Source organism: Leucopleurus acutus (assembly GCF_964270905.1).
Source record: "Leucopleurus acutus genome assembly, chromosome: 14".
Classification (NCBI taxonomy): Eukaryota; Metazoa; Chordata; class Mammalia; order Artiodactyla; family Delphinidae; genus Leucopleurus; species Leucopleurus acutus.
The window spans coordinates 60037660-60055876 of record NC_139156.1 but is presented as its reverse complement, the minus strand read 5'-3'; the positions used below and the strand labels follow the sequence as shown (position 1 = coordinate 60055876).

The 18217-nt window shown below is 34.4% G+C and overlaps 1 protein-coding gene across 2 annotated transcripts in view; it reads right to left on the bottom strand.

Annotated features, from left to right (window-relative positions):
* MICU1 (mitochondrial calcium uptake 1) overlaps positions 1-18217 on the bottom strand; it is a 198250-nt gene that overhangs the window by 97554 nt on the left and 82479 nt on the right. For both annotated transcript variants that reach the window (XM_082855096.1, XM_082855095.1), the window contains one exon: positions 3799-3913. In XM_082855096.1, the coding sequence (XP_082711222.1) occupies positions 3799-3913 (115 nt within the window). The remainder of the gene's footprint in view (positions 1-3798; positions 3914-18217) is intronic.

Genomic DNA, 18217 nt, shown 5'->3' with positions numbered 1-18217 from the left:
GGGTTAAAGGGTAGGCAAAATGGGTGAAGGGGGTTAACTGTATGGTGATGGATGGTAACTAGACTTGTGATGGTGATCACTTTGTAGTGTATGCAAGATGTTGAATTATAATGCTGTATACCTGAAACTTACATAATTTTTTAAAAAAAGAAATCAATTATATAGACTGTTAAATAGTGACAAGTGCCAAGGAGTAAAAAGAAAGCAAAAATGGGATTTAGGAGATGTGTATGCATAAGTGTGTGTGTATGACACAATAAAAGGTATTTAAAATTTTAGGCTGGCCAAAGAAGGCCCCCATTATCCAAAGCACATACAAAGAAGAGTGAGAAATTTATGCCACTGCTTATTGTAAGCAAAGCTATTGCTGCCAAATTGGTTGTTATTCTGGGTGTGTCCAAAAAATTCTTGTTTAGCTAAAAAAATGAAACTTCTAAAAAGTTTAAGAAGAATTAACTCTATTTAATGCAGGAAATTACACTGCATAACATGCATTTTTAGTAAAGCAGCTTTCCTTTTTTTTTCCTTTTTAAAAGTATTTATTTGTTTGGCTGCACCGGGTCTTAGTTGAGGCACATGGGATCTTCGTTGCCGTGTGCAGGATATTTAGTTGTGGCGTGTGAACTCTTAGTTGCGGCATGTGGGACCTAGTTCCCTGACCAGGGATCAAACTCGGGCCCCATGCAATGGAAGCATGGAGTCTTAGCCCCTGGACCACCAGGGAAGTCCCAGTAAAGCAGCTTTCTTAATTTTATTTTTAGGAGACGAATCATGAATCGAAAGAGAGAAAACAAATAATTTACTATATAAGGTTGTCGAATTTTATTTTAGACAACATGGTAGAGTTTCTAAAGTACTGAGAGGTTCCAAGTGTCAATCCATTTGGGCAGAGTGTTTATATTCTTCAAAATGATGACAATTTCTTGAACATCATTGAGTCTATTAATTTTGAAAAAAACCCCAGCTAATTAGAAATACAACAGTCTTGCATTATCTGGGCTATGCTGTTCACGTTGCTGTGGCTGGTTTTCCACTGGAAATCTCAAGAACGGTCCATGTTGTCCACCAGAGTAACAGATGAATAAATATGCTAACGCACTTCCCCTAGTCCCAAGCCACTCCCTAGCAAAGCTTTTCGTGTTTAAAGAACTGCATTCCTTCTTGCAGGACAACCTGGGAACAATTTAGTGTATTTAGATGTAATGATTCCTTGTTATCCACAAAGAAGTTGATCCACTGAGTGCCTCATTTCTTATCGTCCTAGCAGCAATTAGAGTGTGGGAAATAACTTGTCTCAATGTAATTTCTGTGGCATATTTTCCTCCATGTCTTGTTAAATAAAGTAAACAATGCAGTGTACAACATTCAGATTGCAAGGATGCGTGAACTGCCCATTATCTACAGGAGAGTTTTATGACCAGCCTTTCCACAGCCCAGCCTTAGAGAAAGAAGAGGCACTATGGTAAGCTATGGCTTATCACTGCTGAAAATGTGACCACAGCAGTAAAGCCAAGTGACAGGAGCCCATATGATGGGATGGCCTGGGTTCAAACCCTGAATCATCTACTTACTGTGGGACTTGAGGAAAGTTCTTTAATCTTGTGTATGCCTCAATTTCAAAATGAAGATAATAAACTACAAACATTATAGGGTTGATATGAGGAAAATATATGTGTAATTGAAGTCCTCAAAGGAGAGGATGAGGAAGCAAAGTATTTGATGAAATAACAGCTGAAATTTTTCCAAATTTGATGAAAATTATTAAACCCACAGACCCCAAAACTCAAAGAATCCCAAGACAAGAAACATAAAGAACACTATTTCGAGGTACATAATAATACAGAAGCCAAACAACCCTGCTAAAAACCACATCTGTGGTTCTCAACCAGGGATTATTCCTCCCCATTCCTACTCCCCCGGGGACATTTGACAATTTCTGAAGACATTTTTGTTTGTCACAACTGGGAGGGGAGGAGTATGTGTGACTGGCATCTAACGGGTAGAGGACAGGAACGCTGCTAAACATCCTATAATGCACAGGACAGCCCTCACAACAATGAATTATCCTGCCTAAAACATCAGTAGTGCTAAGGTTGAGAAATACTAAAAGCAAATAATAATCAAGGCTTAAAACTAGTGATAAAGAGAAAATCTTAAAATCATATCATAATTTCCTCATTCCTGACAAATATAGAAAGTATATGATATTGTAATATTAAGCATTTTTTGGTAAATTAGTCACCATGGTGAGCCAGGAGCTGAGCACCAGTAAGTAAAGGCGCCCAGACCTGTAGAGCTACTTGGAGGGGTTTCCAGAACTCACAGGTCAATGTGACCTTTTTTTTTTTAACCTAAATTTACAGAGCTACACAGTGTGCAAAGCATTCTGAAGATTCTGCTGTGGTTCTCCTGACACTTAATCACAGGTAAGAAGTGATGGGACCAGAATTTGAACTGAAGTCTGTTTTGGAAACACACCAAAATAATAACTAATAATACACAATTTAAGATCAAAAAAGTGCTCTTAGTTTACTATCTTGGATCTTCATAACAAGTCAAGGCACATCTACGTTGCTAGAGCAGTGGTCCACTACAAATTTATTCAGATACTTTGGTAGCCCAAGACAGCTGTGGTGAGGCCTATTAGTCTATATTTCTTCATTTTTCTGTCAATTGGAGGGAAGAAGAGTGAAGAGTAGTCATAGCTATGGCAGGAACCGTGTACGTCATTTATTGAAAACTGTTTATAGTTTTTAAAAAAATTTTTATTGGAGTATAGTTGATTTACAATGTTTTGTTAATTTTGCTGCACAGCAAAGTGAATCAGTTACACATATGGATATATCTACTCTTTTCTAAATTCTTTTCTCATATAGGTCATTACAGAGTACTGAGAAGAGTTCCCTATACTATACAGTAGGTCCTTATTAGTTATCTATTTTATATATAATAGTGTGTATATGTCAATCCCAATCTCCCAATTTATCCCTCCCCACCCCTTCTCCCCTGGTAACCATAAGTTTGGAAAACTGTTTATAGTTTTATCTTTATAGATGCCTAGCCTGGAGAAGGGAAGGAAGATATGGTTATTTTTGTTTGATATGTTCCCCCATGGAAAAAAAATTGAGAATCACTTCTTTGAAATATATAAATCAGATCTCTTTGGATCAATTTAGGTAGATTTTAATAGAATGTACACAGAGAGCTAGAGACATACTTTTTTTTTTTCTGAATGGTTAAAAAAAGTCACACTAAAGGAAAATAATACTAAGAACACTCATAGTAGCATACTAATCAACAAAACTGTTTAGTTTAGAAAAATTAGAAATTCATCAGTGCTCTAAATGAGTCAAATTTGAGTTCTGTGTTTTAAGAAGTTATCTTCCAAGGTTGAAAAATTAATATTGAACACAATTAGAACAACCGAGCCAATCTTCTTCTTTAGTAGAGGAAATACTAGATCAATATGTGTTTTACTGAGGAAGTATAAATATTAATTAGGGCTAGAGGAGTAGGCAATATATAATTTATCTTGAGTTTCAAACAGTTAAAAGTAGATGTGACTTCACAGTTTTGTTCTTTTTTTTTTTCTTTTAACTTTACCTTTTAACTTTATTTTCCTTCCTCTTTCTCAGGTGGTTCTATATACAAGTTACAGAGAACTCGAAATGAAATTTGATGTAACTTATCATTCATTAACTTTGCAAACATGCCTTGTTTCCCCCTCCAATCGACTTAACTCTTTTTACAGTCCTATATATTCCCTATAAATGAATAATAAGAAAAGTTTATACTTACTAGAAAGAACAGTCGTAAGGAAAATGTAGTCTGAAAAGGATATGAGTCCACATTCTCCAAGGGTGTAAAATATACTGCCTTCGTCAGCAAATTTTTCTCGTTCCTGGGCAATTTTCTATTGAATGTATGGGTTCCACCAAAAGATAAAAAGAAGATATAACAGAATGAGAATATAAATAGTTAGAGATGAATCACCATTTATCTGACAGTTTTATGCTATTTATCATAAGCACTTCTCTGATGGCCATTCCAAATTAATGGATCCTTTACAGTTTTTAAGATGATTAAAATTATAAGAAAAAAGATGATTTTGTTTGTTTGTTTCAACACTGGTTTAATGTGAACAATGGAATAAAATTTTCAATTTTATGAACTTCCATTTAACATATAACAGGCCCACTTCAGGGCTGGTTTTATCTCTTAGTTTGAAAAACAATCTACCTTTTTCTATAGAGGTATATAAGGTAGAGAAAAAAAAAAAGAAAAACTAAAATAAAATCAGTTCTAAATGCCCAAGAGAAACTATACAACTAGTAATGAGAAATGAAGAGGTAAGCAACTATTGTAAACACCCACACAAATGCTCAGAAAACTAATTTCTGAAATGCTAATTTTAACTTTTACCTTATGAACCCCAAGAACCTTAGTTTGGGAATGTAGAACAGTTTACAAAGTAAACAGCATCTCTGAAATATAATGTCAAGTCAGACACACACCAAACTTTAGGCATGAGTTAATTTAATTATATTTACTGTGACCTTGATGGAGGCTCCTAAATTTCAGCTATTTGAAGAAACTCTCCCAAAACTTAGCTTTTACTCTAAGTATGTATTTATTTTCTTTAATCTATAAAGCTCACAAAGAGAGTTAATTCTCAGGTTCAGTAATGGTCTATCTGGGAAGCAGTCTCTTCCTGGGTGTTTAAGGAAACTTACCCTGTTTTCTGATTTGCTACCAAACCATAAACTTAGTGGTGACATTGAAGATACTTTCAAAAACTGAAAAGGATCCACCAAAGAGTTAGACTTGAAACACATTTCCATAAGTTCTGGACCAACCAAAGAAATTTCAGGAATTATTCTGGGTACCAAAAAAAGAAATAGGAGGTTTTAAAAACCCAAACCAACAAAGCACAATCAAAGTAATAATATCATGCAAGCACAAAATAAGAAGCAGCACTGCAAGCATAACCTTGGGAGGAGTATCATGAAAATTAAACCAGCAAGCACCACCACACCACCATCCAGGTACACAACTATCCAATAGGTTACCTCTGTCTAGTGAAGGTCCCATCATACACCACAAAGGAAAGAAAACTGGTTAACCAATTGAAGACACAAGTACCAAATGAATCATCATGATCTTCTTAGTAAACCCACTCAAAACAGCCTCTACTGGATATCTGCTTGTAATAGGAAACAGTAACCATGGACAGGCAAAAATCCATAGTTGAACGCCTGCAAAGTGGTAAGAGGTTTTGATGGCAGTTTCTACTTAGGAAAGTGCTTCTGACTCATTTGTGATGGGCAGAAAGCCTGGTCCGGCCTGACAGAATTTAGAGATTACGTCTTTGAGCCAAAACCAAAACTGAGCCCCCAGTCCAGTATGTTCAATTAAGGTTAGATCTCATATCACACTTGATCATCTACCAATAGATTAAACACAAATTTCAGACAAAAGAAGGCTATTGGATGAAAAGAGCAGCAAAGCTGTTCACTGGGAAGTTAATATTTTAATTTCTCAAAAGAAAAAAATGTACATTTTTAACATTATCCAAGATACTGCAAAAGTAAAGCATGTGAATAAGAAAAAATTCACAAAATGAGAACAGGCTGTCAAAGGCATACCATTACTAGCCAGAATAAATTTGTATAGAAGCTGAGTAACCCATGTTAATTATGTAATAATCTTAAGGAGAGACTGCTATAAGCAAATAAAATAAATAATATATTGCGATCCAGAAGTCGAGAAACAGACAAAAGTCTAAGGACAAACTGAAATGAGGCAGATAAGCCAAAAAAGCATATCTAACATTATTTTTCTAAGAACCATCTGGACTATGCTGCTGCTCAGAAGATAAAAAGAAAAATCCAAGTTTGTCCACAACTTTGTATTTTGATATACTTTCAAACTCATAAAAGTGGAAAGATCCGTATAAGGAACTCTCATATGCTTTTTACTCAGAATCACCAACAGTTTATGTTACCACTCTATTTGCTTTTCATTTTATGTAGATACATATTTTCTTTTACACCATATTGAAAGTTGGAGACATATGCCCCTTTACACTTAAATACTTCAGTATATATTTCCTATGAACAAAGACATTCTCTTACATATTACAGTACATATTTCATAAAACCAGGATATTTAATACTGATACATACTATTATCTAATCCACAGTCTATTATCAAATGTAGTGAATTGTCCCAATAATTTCCTTTCCTTTATCTTCCCCCCAGTCCAGGATGTAGTCCACAATCATAAATGGCATTTAGTTGTCCTGTCTTTTTAATCTCCATTAATCTAAAACAGCTTTCTTTGCCCATCTTTATTTTTTCCTTTGGAGGTTTATGCCCATCTTTGCTCTTTCCTTTGGAGGCTTATTATTATTTTTGATTGTGGTAAAATTCACATGACATAAAATTCACCATTTTAACCATTTAACCATAAAATGTGTGGGCCTTTTGGGTTTGGCTTCACGTATCATATTTTGTAGGTTCATCCATGTTGTAGCATCAATCAGTGCTTCATTCCTTTTTATCGCCAAATAATATTCTATTGTATATATACCACAAATTGTTTATCCATTCATCCACTGAAGGATATTTGGATTGCTTCCACCTTTTGGCTATTGTGAATAGTGCTACCATGTACATTCATGTACAAGTATTTGTTTCACTATCCGCTTTCAGTTGTTTTGGGTATACACCTGGGAGTGGAACTGCTGAGTCGTATCATACCCCTATGTTTAAGTTTCTGAGGAACAGCCAAACTGTTTTCCACAGCGGCTACACTATTTTGCATTAATACCAGCAATGTAAAAGGGTTCCAATTTCTCCACATCCTCAATTTTCTTTTTCTTTCTTTTTTTTTTTTTAAATTATATCCATCCTAGTGACTGTGAAATGGTATGTTATTAAGGTTTGACTTACATTTCCCTAGTGCCTAATGATGTTGAACATCTTTTCATGTGTCTGTTGGCCATCTATATTATCTTCTTTGGAGAAATCTCTACTCAAATCATTTGCCCATTTTTGAGTTGGGTTATTTGTCTTTCTGTTGTTGAGTTTTGTAAGTTTCATTATATCAATATATTCTATACACTAAACATATCAGATATAGGGTTTGCAAATATGTTCTCTCATTCTGTTCATTGCCTTTTCACTCTCCTGATAATGCCCTTTGGTGTACAGAAATTTTAAATATTGATGAAGTTCTATTTGTCTATTTTTTTCTCTTATTACTTGTGCTTTTGATGTCGTATCTAAGACTCTATCACCAAATCTAAGATCATGAAGATTCACCCCTGTTTCTCTAAAAGTTTTGTAGTTTCAGCTTTTATATTTAGGTCATTGATCTACTTTGGGTTAATTTTTGTATTAATGTGAGGTAGGGGTCCAACTTCACTATTTTGCATGTGATATCCAGTTGACCCCCTACCATTTGTTGAAAAGATTATTCTTTCACCACTGAATGGTCTTGGCACCCTTGATCAAAATAAATTGACCATATATACGTGGGTTTATTTCTGGACTCTCAATTTCATTCCATTGATCCTTGTGTCTATTCTTATGCCAGTACCACGCTGCTTACATTTTTATAATTTTTAAAAACTGTGGTAAAATGTACATAACATAAAATTTACCACAGAACCATTTTAAAGCATAAAATTTGGTGGTATTAAGTACAATCACAATGTTATGTAACCATCACCACTACATAGTTCCAGAACATTTTCATAACCCCATTTGGAAGGAAACCCCTTATCCATTAAGCAGTCACATCCCACTGCCCCCTCCCTCTAGCCCCTGGAAATCACTAATTTGCTTTCCATCTTTATGGATTCATATTTTTGGATATTTCATATAAATGGAACCATACCTAGTTATTTTCTTAGTGGCCACTCTGCAGATTACAATTAACATCTTAAATTTACAGCAACCTAGTTTGAATAAATACCAACTTAGCTTCAATAGTATTAAAAAACTCTGTTCTTGTAGAGTTCCATTTCCCTTTATGTTATTTTTGCACATTACATTTTTATACAGTGTGCCCATTAACATAGATTGATAATTACTGTTTCATGCATTTGTCTTTCAAATTACAGGGATAGATAGGAGTTATAAACCACAAATAAAATAATGCTGGCTTTTATATTTACCTATGTTGTTACTGGTACTGGTGTTATTTCTCAATATAGCTTCAAGTTACTATCTAGTGTCCTTTCTTTTCAGCCTTAAGTATTACTTTTAGCATTTTTTGTAGGGCAGATCTACTAGCAACAAACTCCTCCACTTTTGTTTATCTGGGAATGGCTTAATATCTATCTCCTTCACTTCTGAAGCATAATTTTGCAGGTATAGAATTCTTGGTTGACAATTTTATTTTTCTTTCAGCACTTTAAATATGTCATCCCACTGCCTTCTGGCCTTCATGGTATCTGATGAGAAACTGGTTGTTAATCCTATTGTGTATAGTTTGTGTGTGGAAAGTTGCTTCTCTCTTCCTGTTTTCAAGATTCACAGTCTTTAGCTTTTGACAGTTTGATTATAATGTATCTCAGTGTGGGTCTCTTTGAGTTTATCCTATTGGAGTTATTTAGCTTCCTGGATGGGTAGATTCATATATTTCATTAAAGTTGGAAAGTTTTGAGCCATTATCTCTTCAAATATTCTTTCTGTCCCCTTTTCTCTCTGCTTGCCTTCTGAGATTCCTATTGTACATATGTGGCACACTTGGTAGTGTCACATAGGTCTCATAAGCTCTGTTCATTTTCTTTTTTTGTTTCTCAGACTGGAAAATATTAATTGACCTATCTTTAAGTTCACTAATCATTTTTCCTGTGTATTCAAATCTGCTGTTGAACCCCTTCACTAAAATTTTCCTTTCAGCTATAGGAAATTTTCAGTTCCAGAATTTCTATTTGATACCTTTTTATAATTTCTATTTTTTCCTATTAGTTCATACATCATTCTCCTTGTTTCCTTTAAGTTCATTGCCTGTAGTTTCTTTTAGCTCTTTGAGTATATTTAGGACAGTTGATTTTAAGTCTGTCTGTAATAAGTTGCAATATCTGAGCTTTCTCAAGGATAGTTCCTATTCCTTTTTTTTTCCTGGGCCATACTTTGTTTCTTTACAAGCATAATATTTTTGAAAACCGGACATTTTGTATATTACAATGTGGTAATTCTGGAAATAGGATTCTCTCACCTCCTCAGGGTTTGTTGTTGCTGCTTGCATGGGTTGTAGTCATTTCTTTAATAATTTTTGTAAATTCTTTTGTAAATACTTTGTCCAGCATGGTCACTCAAGTCTCTGTTTCATACCTTAGTAGTCAGCTAGTGATTTGACAGAGATTTCCTTAAGTTCCTGGATCCAAAGGGTGGGGAAAAAAAAAAACCTCTCAAGATCCTTGCAGACTGGCTCTGTGTTGGCATTCTTTCAATGCTTAGTCACTATTTATAATTCTGCCCTTGCCTTCATTTCTTGCTTGCTTGGAAGCTAAACATCAGCCAGAAGTGAAAGGTTAGGGTCTGTTGGGGTTTCCTCTAAGTATTCATTTGGCCCTGGGTGTGCACATGGCCTTCCAGATTCACCAGTATATGGTAGAGCATTTCAAAGTCCTTGTTCTCTCATCTATCTCCTGCTGCAGCCTCTTCTTTCCCAGCTGTTTTGGTTTGTCTGCTGCTTGTCTTCAGCTGCTGTGGCTAGTATATTTACCTTTATGCTTTTAACAAATGCCACCTGGGAGGTCACCCCAGCCTTAAGAAAGCTCCAAGGTAGGCAAAACAAACACAAACCCCCAAGCTGATTCCTCATTGGCCAGACAGATCAAGGCCCACATTCACATTCTCTGAAAACAAGGTCTGCCCTGCCCCCTCTGGCACCAGGGAGCTATACCAAGAACGCACAATCTTTACGGCTGCCACTGTGCTGGGGGGTGGGGGGTGGTCATCAGAGAAGTTAAAACACCACAACATTCTCTTACCAAATTTCAGCAGCTTCTTTCTTCTTTAAGCATTCCCCTAGTTGCTTAAAGTCTGATTAGTTAGATTCCACAGATCTGAAAAAGCTGATTGACAGTTTTCACTACCTTAATTATTGTCTTAGTGGACGTGTGTAGTTTTGGCGTTACCTACTCTGCCAATTTTGGTCTCTTTATACTTTTTGACCTGGAACAATTTGAAAAGTACAGGTGAATTATGTTGTAAAATATCCCTCAATTCGAATTAGGCTGCTGTTTCCTCATGATTACGTTCATATCTATTATATCTATTATAAACTATGAATTCATAATGATATCTCTAATTCCATTCTAATACCACAGAGCACAATTTAGTCTTGTCCTTTACACACGTGTTACTCCCTTCTGCAACAGAGAGAAATCTGGTTCCCATTATCCACAATATATTTACTCATTTGCTCAAGCTTAGAATACAAGGAAGACAGTTTCACAATTGCTAATTATCCCTGCAAAAAACGAATGTATCATCTAGAGTTCAATATCTGTTACAGTTTTAAGTAAAATCTACTTATGGTGAAATGCACAAATCCAATATACGATTCAATGAGTTTTATAAATACATATCTGAGTAACCCAGATATATATTTGGGTTATAGAACATTTCTGCCATCCCTGATGTTTCCTTTATGCCCCTCCACAGTTAATTCCCACCATATTTTTGCACCACAGATTAGTTTTGCTTTTTCTAGAACTTCCTATAAATGGTATCACCAGTATATACTCTTTGATGTCCAGCTTCTATGGTTCAGCATAATGTTGGGGAGATTCATCCACACTCTATTTATCAGTAACTCATTCATTTTTATTGCAGAGCAGTATAATACTCACCAATAAAATTAAAAATATTAAAAATAAATAATTTATGCAAATTATTTTGCATATAATTGTGCATATAATAATGCACACAAGTAATATCACAATTTATTCATTCCTTTAATGATTAAACAGGCACTTTTCAGTTTTTGGCTATTTTGAGTTTCCTCAAAGTTGTACTTCTTTTACTTGCACCATCAATGTATGAGAGTTCTAGTTGCTCCACATCATTGTCAACATTTATGTGGCCAGTTTCTTTAATTTAGCCATTTTAGTGGTATCTTATTGTGGTTTTTTTGAGCATTTCCCTGATGACCAAGTGTTTTAAGCACTTAGTTTATTGACAATTAATATATCTTTCTCTGGGAAGTATCTGTTCAAGTCTTTTGCCCATTTTTAATAGTTGATTGACAATTAATATATCCTTCTCTGGGAAGTATCTGTTCAAGTCTTTTGCCCATTTTTAATTGGGTTGTTTGTCTTTTTATTATTGATCATTATATGTTCTGGATGTGAGACTCTTTTCAATGTGTTAGCCAGACTCCAAAATAACCCCAATGTTTCTTGCCTCCTTGTGTATTCATGTCCTTGTGTAGACCTAGTCTCTTCCCACACTGAATCAGGGTTGGTCTGTATAACTAATAGAATACAGCAAAAGTGGTATTTCTGTTTGCAGGGCTATCTATGAGACCTCTGCTGTACTGAATACAGTTACAGGGACCAGGAGAGGCCAAAAGAAGGTCAAATTGCTGTACATAAGAAAAAGTTGAAGAAGACATCTGGGAGAAAAAATATAGAAGGAAAAGGGACCCTGGAAAGGTGAGCCAAAAAGAGGAAGGAGACGTGACCAGAGAGTAATAGAAAGTATCAAAGTTGGGAAAACAGAGAAAAGAAAGCATATGAGCACATATGTGCACACATGTGTTTGAGAGAAAGGACAGAGAATACATGTTTTGCAGTAGCTCTTTAAAAGCAAGAAAGGGACTTCCTTGGTGGTGCAGTGGTTGAGAGTCTGCCTGCCAATGCAGGGGACACAGGTTTGATCCCTGGTCCAGGAGGATCCCACATGCCATGGAGCAGCTAGGCCTGTGCGCCACAGCTACTGAAGCCCCCCTGCCTGGGGCCCATTGCTCCACAACAAGAGAAGCCACTACAATAAGAAGGTCCCACTCGCCACAACTAGAAAGGGCCTGTGCGCAGCGGCGAAGTTCAGTTGGGTCTTCGCACTTGGTGAAGACCCAACACAGCCAAAAATAAATAAATTAATAAATTAATTTTAAAAATAAATAAATAAAATAAAAACCAGAAAGAAAGATGTTTAAAGAGGACTTTTAAATTAGCCATGCTTTGTGATGTGCCCTGTGCAATACAGTCTTCTAATTCTTTAGTAAAGGTCTACATTGTTCTTCCATGCTTCAGGAGTTGGGGTGGGGGTAGAAGGAGACAGGGAGAGAAGTTACATTATGTTTTCTGAGGCATCCACTTGTCAAAGAGTAGTTCAGGTACATTTAGGATTACACAACTATCTATCAATATTAATTCTAAGAATTTATAAGTGTGTTTTCAAGTATCTAAAACTCCAAAGATAACTGTTATAAAATTCATGACATATATTAATCACAAACACCTAAACTGTCATAAAACCATCATATTTGATCCCTCAAATTATTTAAAGTTAGGAGGAGAATTAAATAAATATGTCAAGATTTGGAAAGAAGTGGGAATTACCAGAAACCAATTTTTAGACTATTTTGTGTTGCATGACAGTTTGTTAGCTGGTATTCTTAAATCAAAGGCCTGATTCTACCATAAATGATATACTCAAGTCAAACAGCCAAGGCACAAGGAGAATCTGTGAAAATAGATATATTGGAGTTTAATAATGAATAAATTTTTAAAAGCACCAAAGTACGGTGAAAATGGAAAATCAAGATTCAAAGGAGAGTGGAAGGAAGGTTTTTGGTTATTTTTTCTTATTCCTAAAGTCTTATCAGTGTTTAATTTTGCAAATTGAGAATGTCAAGTAAATCGTTCCTTCACTTAATCTTTTGGATAAAGTTTAATCTTTGACTAAATTTTAAGTCATTTTTGTCCTAAGCAAATACCATTTATATACTTCAGGGGTGATATGGAGTCACACTGCAAGGAAAACATAATCTTCCTTAGCAGATTGGTAGTAATGTTCTTTTTCTCTCACTGTCTCAGAGGTGGTTATTTATATTTTTTGTTCCTAATGAACATTTATATTAATATGCATTTTTACTAGTGTAATCTATCACAAGGATTTGTATTTAATTCAATATAAATAATAAATTCAATATAAATAATAAACATAAGACAAACTAAAATGAAGAACTCTATATAAAAGTCAAAAGAAATAGAATATATTTCAATTCTATTGTAAGACCATATAATGTGAGATTAAGTAATACATTAACATATCATTCAGTAAAAAAATTTATAGAAACTTATATTAAAGCTCCTGAGGTAAAATTCTAGCAACTACTTCAGTGTATATGCTGAAAATTAAACAGAACTGGGTATTTTAAAAAGAAGCTATAATTGCAGATACCTTACAGAGCATTATACTATTTTATGCATCTTAGAAGCTACATATCAGACATTACTCTAATCACTTGAAACTCTGAAGTTAAGGCTGTGAAAGTGGAATGCAGGTAAACTGCTCACAATAGAATTTCTATTCAATTTACTGACAAATGTTCCTCCTGTTTTGGAGAACAAGACTATGCAAAATATTTCAAAGCAGTGTGCTCACTGACTTAAAATGAAATTTAACTGTTTTACTATTCATTTACATGACCTAGTCTTAGATCTTATATGTTTTAAAACTTAAAACATGGCTACAGACTCAACATCACTAAAACATTCAAATGACTGACCTTAAGTACAGGCAAATAAATTAATAACCTCATAAGAATCCTGGTATTGATCTCAACTGCAACATACCCTGAATCTTTTAATTTTTTAGATAAGCAGAAAGACTTAAGAGTAAACTTACAGCAGATCAGCAATTACATGTGTAACTACTACACTTCTCAGGTAGTCTAAAACCTCAATTGTTTTACCAGGATGGCTTTGTGCTGAAGCATTCACACTCTGGTTTCTGATCAACCACAAAAACTTATAAAACATCTGGCTAAAGTTGCAGGTACCATCAGGAGCCCTGGGACTGGGAATTCCAGACATGATTCCAAGTTGTTAATACTCACAGTGCTCAAACAGTGAATCCTGTTATAATAGGATTGAACAAAATAGGGTCAATAATTTTGTCTTCTAGGACTCGACTGGATAAAGCCAAAGAGAAAAATCATATCTAGGAGTTTAACCTCATTATTTATTCTAGTTAAGATCCACTTTTCAAGTTCTATAGTTTGAAGTAAACTTTTTTCTATCGAGTAGAAGTTGATGCACTATGCCAGCAAAATAGATGCTAACACATCATCTAGAACCTCCAAACATCTCTGGTATATAGAAAATCTGATAAAGAATGCAGCTTTACTATTTAAATTAAGATGTCATCCTTTATGAAACTGAAATAATTGGACTGTTTTAATATTAACATTTCTCTATATTGCTGAAATACATTTCGAAGCCTATCTAAATCCCTCAAGAAGTACTTGTGTTGTATTTCAAAAACAAATTACTGATAATAATATGCTTCTCCCAAAAGATGCAATTTCAGCATATAATTTCCAAATTACAAATAGTATTTCTACCTAAGGTTGGGGTGAGGGCAGGGAGAACAGGTGTTAGAAAGAGAAAATTCAGCAATTTCCCCATGCAATTAATGCTCACTCTTCATTATTTAGTTGGTGTACAGATAGATGCCAAAGCCTTTTGTAAGATATCAATCTTAAACAATCACACTATTCTCAATCAAACAGAAAATGTTGCACAGTTAAAATATGAGTTATTTTTCTTCCCCCATCCCATACCTGAACTTGCAGAAGATAGAATTTGGGGATATGTCAGATAAAAATTAAACTGAGATGTTTCTAATTTACAGTACTTTATGATTTCTACTTCTGACTCAGAGTTTCCAAACTTTTTAAAGGTATTATTGCATTTGAGGCAACAAACACAAATTACTGTGCAACAAACTGTGGAAGGTGAATGCTTAAGATTCTGGAAACTTCACTCTGCCAGAAAGCCATTCTCTTTTCAGTCCCCATTCTAACCACTTTAGCTCTGAGAAAAACTCCAAACACCTAGAATGCAAATGTTTTCCTATTTCATTAACTAGATGGCTAAAGAGAATATGGATACAAATGAAGATGCTTAAAAAAAACAGTGGCAGAAGATTTGATTAAAGCAATGATAAAAATTCAAAAGTCTACTGGAATAGCATTAACTTCAAAGAAATGATATAACTTTATTGAAATGATTTATTTCAGTCCTCAGTATCTGATGAGGTGTTCTCAAAACCCTAGATGGGAAAAATCATCAACTCTATTAGTTTCTACCACATTATGCCTGCAAACTTGCTTCAAGGCAGCTCTGGGTGGGAGAATCTATATTTTGTCATTATTGATTATCTGCTACCCAAATCTAAGAATTTAATTTTGAATGTTGGCCACTCAAGTCAATCAGTGCTGAGAAGAACTGTCCTGAGCTCAGCAGCAGTCTTGGCTTCAGTCACATGGGTTAGAAAAGGCTTCCCTATCACTTCATGGAAAAACAACCTCACATACAAATTTTGAAAAATAAGTCAATATAGTATTTCACCTTCTCCCATTTGGAAAAAATTATTACAAGAAAAAATGCACCATAAGAACAAAAAAGAGTTTCATTCTGAGGATCACTGTTCACACCCTTGATTTACACTGTTCTAGTAACTATCATCTCCCAGGAAATCCTTTAGAAGAAGAATTTTTCAATCATTTTGAAATCAAACATTTTTAGGTATTCCTTGAATACCACCAACCATTAAAGACATATCAAGAATTTTAAAATTATAGTTTGCACGTTCTATGCCAGGAACTGTGCTAAACACTTGCATTATCTCTTTAAGTTCTCACTGCAATTCTATGAGATAGGTGATACTACTGTCTGCACTTAACAGATGAGAAAACTGAGGGTTAGAGAAGTTAAATAAGAAGCCCAAGGTGACAGTGCTATAAAGTGGCAGGACACGTCATGGTCTGACTCCAGAACCCATGCATGAACTATTAAATGTTGTACTGTATCAAATGCACAGAAATACATCAGGTGTCTATACTGTTTGCAATTTCTAAAATTTAATGCAGATTGAATATTTTTGGAGCAAAACATAGTTTATTATTGTAAAATATTAATCTCGAGGCTTAACTTGTATTAGCTCATTTATCTTGAAGTTGAAAATCTAGTTAATGATGTAGGTGCACATCATATTTTTATACCCTGATTTGTTCAAATGTATATTTTAATCATTTTCAAAATGAGTATCATTAAAAGAATGTAATGATTCTCTATAATCTTAATTAATAGATGTTACATTGATCTATAACTGGAGAAGCTTTTTATTTATATATAAAACTTCTAAAAAATGCACCATGGCAAAGCCAAATATGCAAACCAAGAACTATCCTCACACTTTCTCTGCAACCAAAGGTCATCAATACATACCAGCTGAGAACCCATTTTTACCAGAACAGAAGAAATAAAATGTTTTGAGTGGTTTTCATAGAAATCTATTTGTGTAACTTTGAAACATGCTAGAGTGTTTGTGCTAAAATAATTTTAAAACGGAAGTTAGTTTGGAACGAAGTCCTCTCATATCAAAGTGAATTTCAAATCTTGTTTCATGATGGAAAAGCTAAACATAAAGGTGTTGGAAATGTAATGGTTAGTCATGTTTATGCTTTCAAATCAACAATGATAAATCAAATGGGTTCACAGATGATCCCAAATTCAAACACAACAGAATCTAAAATAAAAATGTATTTAAAGACATCTTAATAGAAGTCTTAATATTTGGGACAACCAAGTAAACTATACCCTCCTTGGGAGCACTTAACGATTATATTATTGTTTCTCTGTTCAAGATGAAAAATCAAGCACATGGTTTAAATCAACAGACTTTAGTAGTGGTGGAACTCAGAGACTGGAAAGAGACATTATGGATACTCCTCACAGCAATATAATAAGTACTGACACCATTCATAAGCTGCATCTGAAGAACAGCACTCATACTATGCTACCAGAAAAACAAAATGATTCCAGCCTCTCCACAGGCAATAGGAACTTAGCATGCAAAGGACAAATTCCTGTAAGGAAGCAAGCAAGAAAGTCCTCTTGTATAAAGTAACTGCTTATTGACCTTTGGAAGCTTAAACAATTTATACTAGTGTCACCAAAATGAGTGATATTTATAGAACCCAGTATAAACAATTCCTCCACTACCTATTCTAAGAAAAAGAGTTTATTATTTTTAATATAAAATATAATTATTTTATATATAATATAAAAAGCTTATTAATAAGATATCCTTAAGAATCCAATAAAACTTGATTCTGAATCCTTGATCAACAAAGGATACTACCTTCAATAGTCAAAGTTTAAAGAAGGCTGATGCTCTTTGTCAACTACAGAGGTTAACTACTCAATGCTGCAGGTTCTGGAGACTTTCAAGTTCTTACCAATTCCTACCTCTCTTCTCTTCTCCTCATTGTCTAGTAAGGACACCTAAGTGAGACAAGTCATTTTAAATCTCTAAGCCTTAAACCACACAATTATCAAAGGAGAGGAAGAATTTTTAGCTGCCTCCTACAAACTGTCCTGCCATAAACAGAGAACTGGAAGTGGCTGTCCTCAATCACAGGTGTTAACACCTCATTTGATTTACACTCCTTAGCACTCTGCATGATGGTTGTGCCACAGCTATTCTAAAACAAAATCTCCAGGATTAGAAACATTGATAATGGGATTATCAATAAATTATTCTGATACAGTAATTTAAATATTTGTTGGTTTGTTTCAGAATGCAATTAAAGGTAAAGGTGGTAAAATAATCTACTGCACCAATAACAGGATGATTGGTTTGGGGGTTTGGTAAGGAGACTACTAAAAATATATACCATTTTAAGAACAAGGAAGCACAAGAAAAATGTATAAAAATAAACAGCACCTTGTGACCTTCATTAATTAAACAATTATTTTAAACCAAAGGATGTTCTAATTAAGCTTAGTTTATATTTTTATTAAGAAATGCAAGAGTAATGTTTTTTAATGAATATATTTTGAATACATTTTAATAGTTTATAAACTATAATTAAGAAGTCTAAGCCTTCAAAGATCAATTTGAAAAGTACTTCTTAGGCGTGTCCTTGAAATTCTCCTTTGTCAGCCTACAATCTATA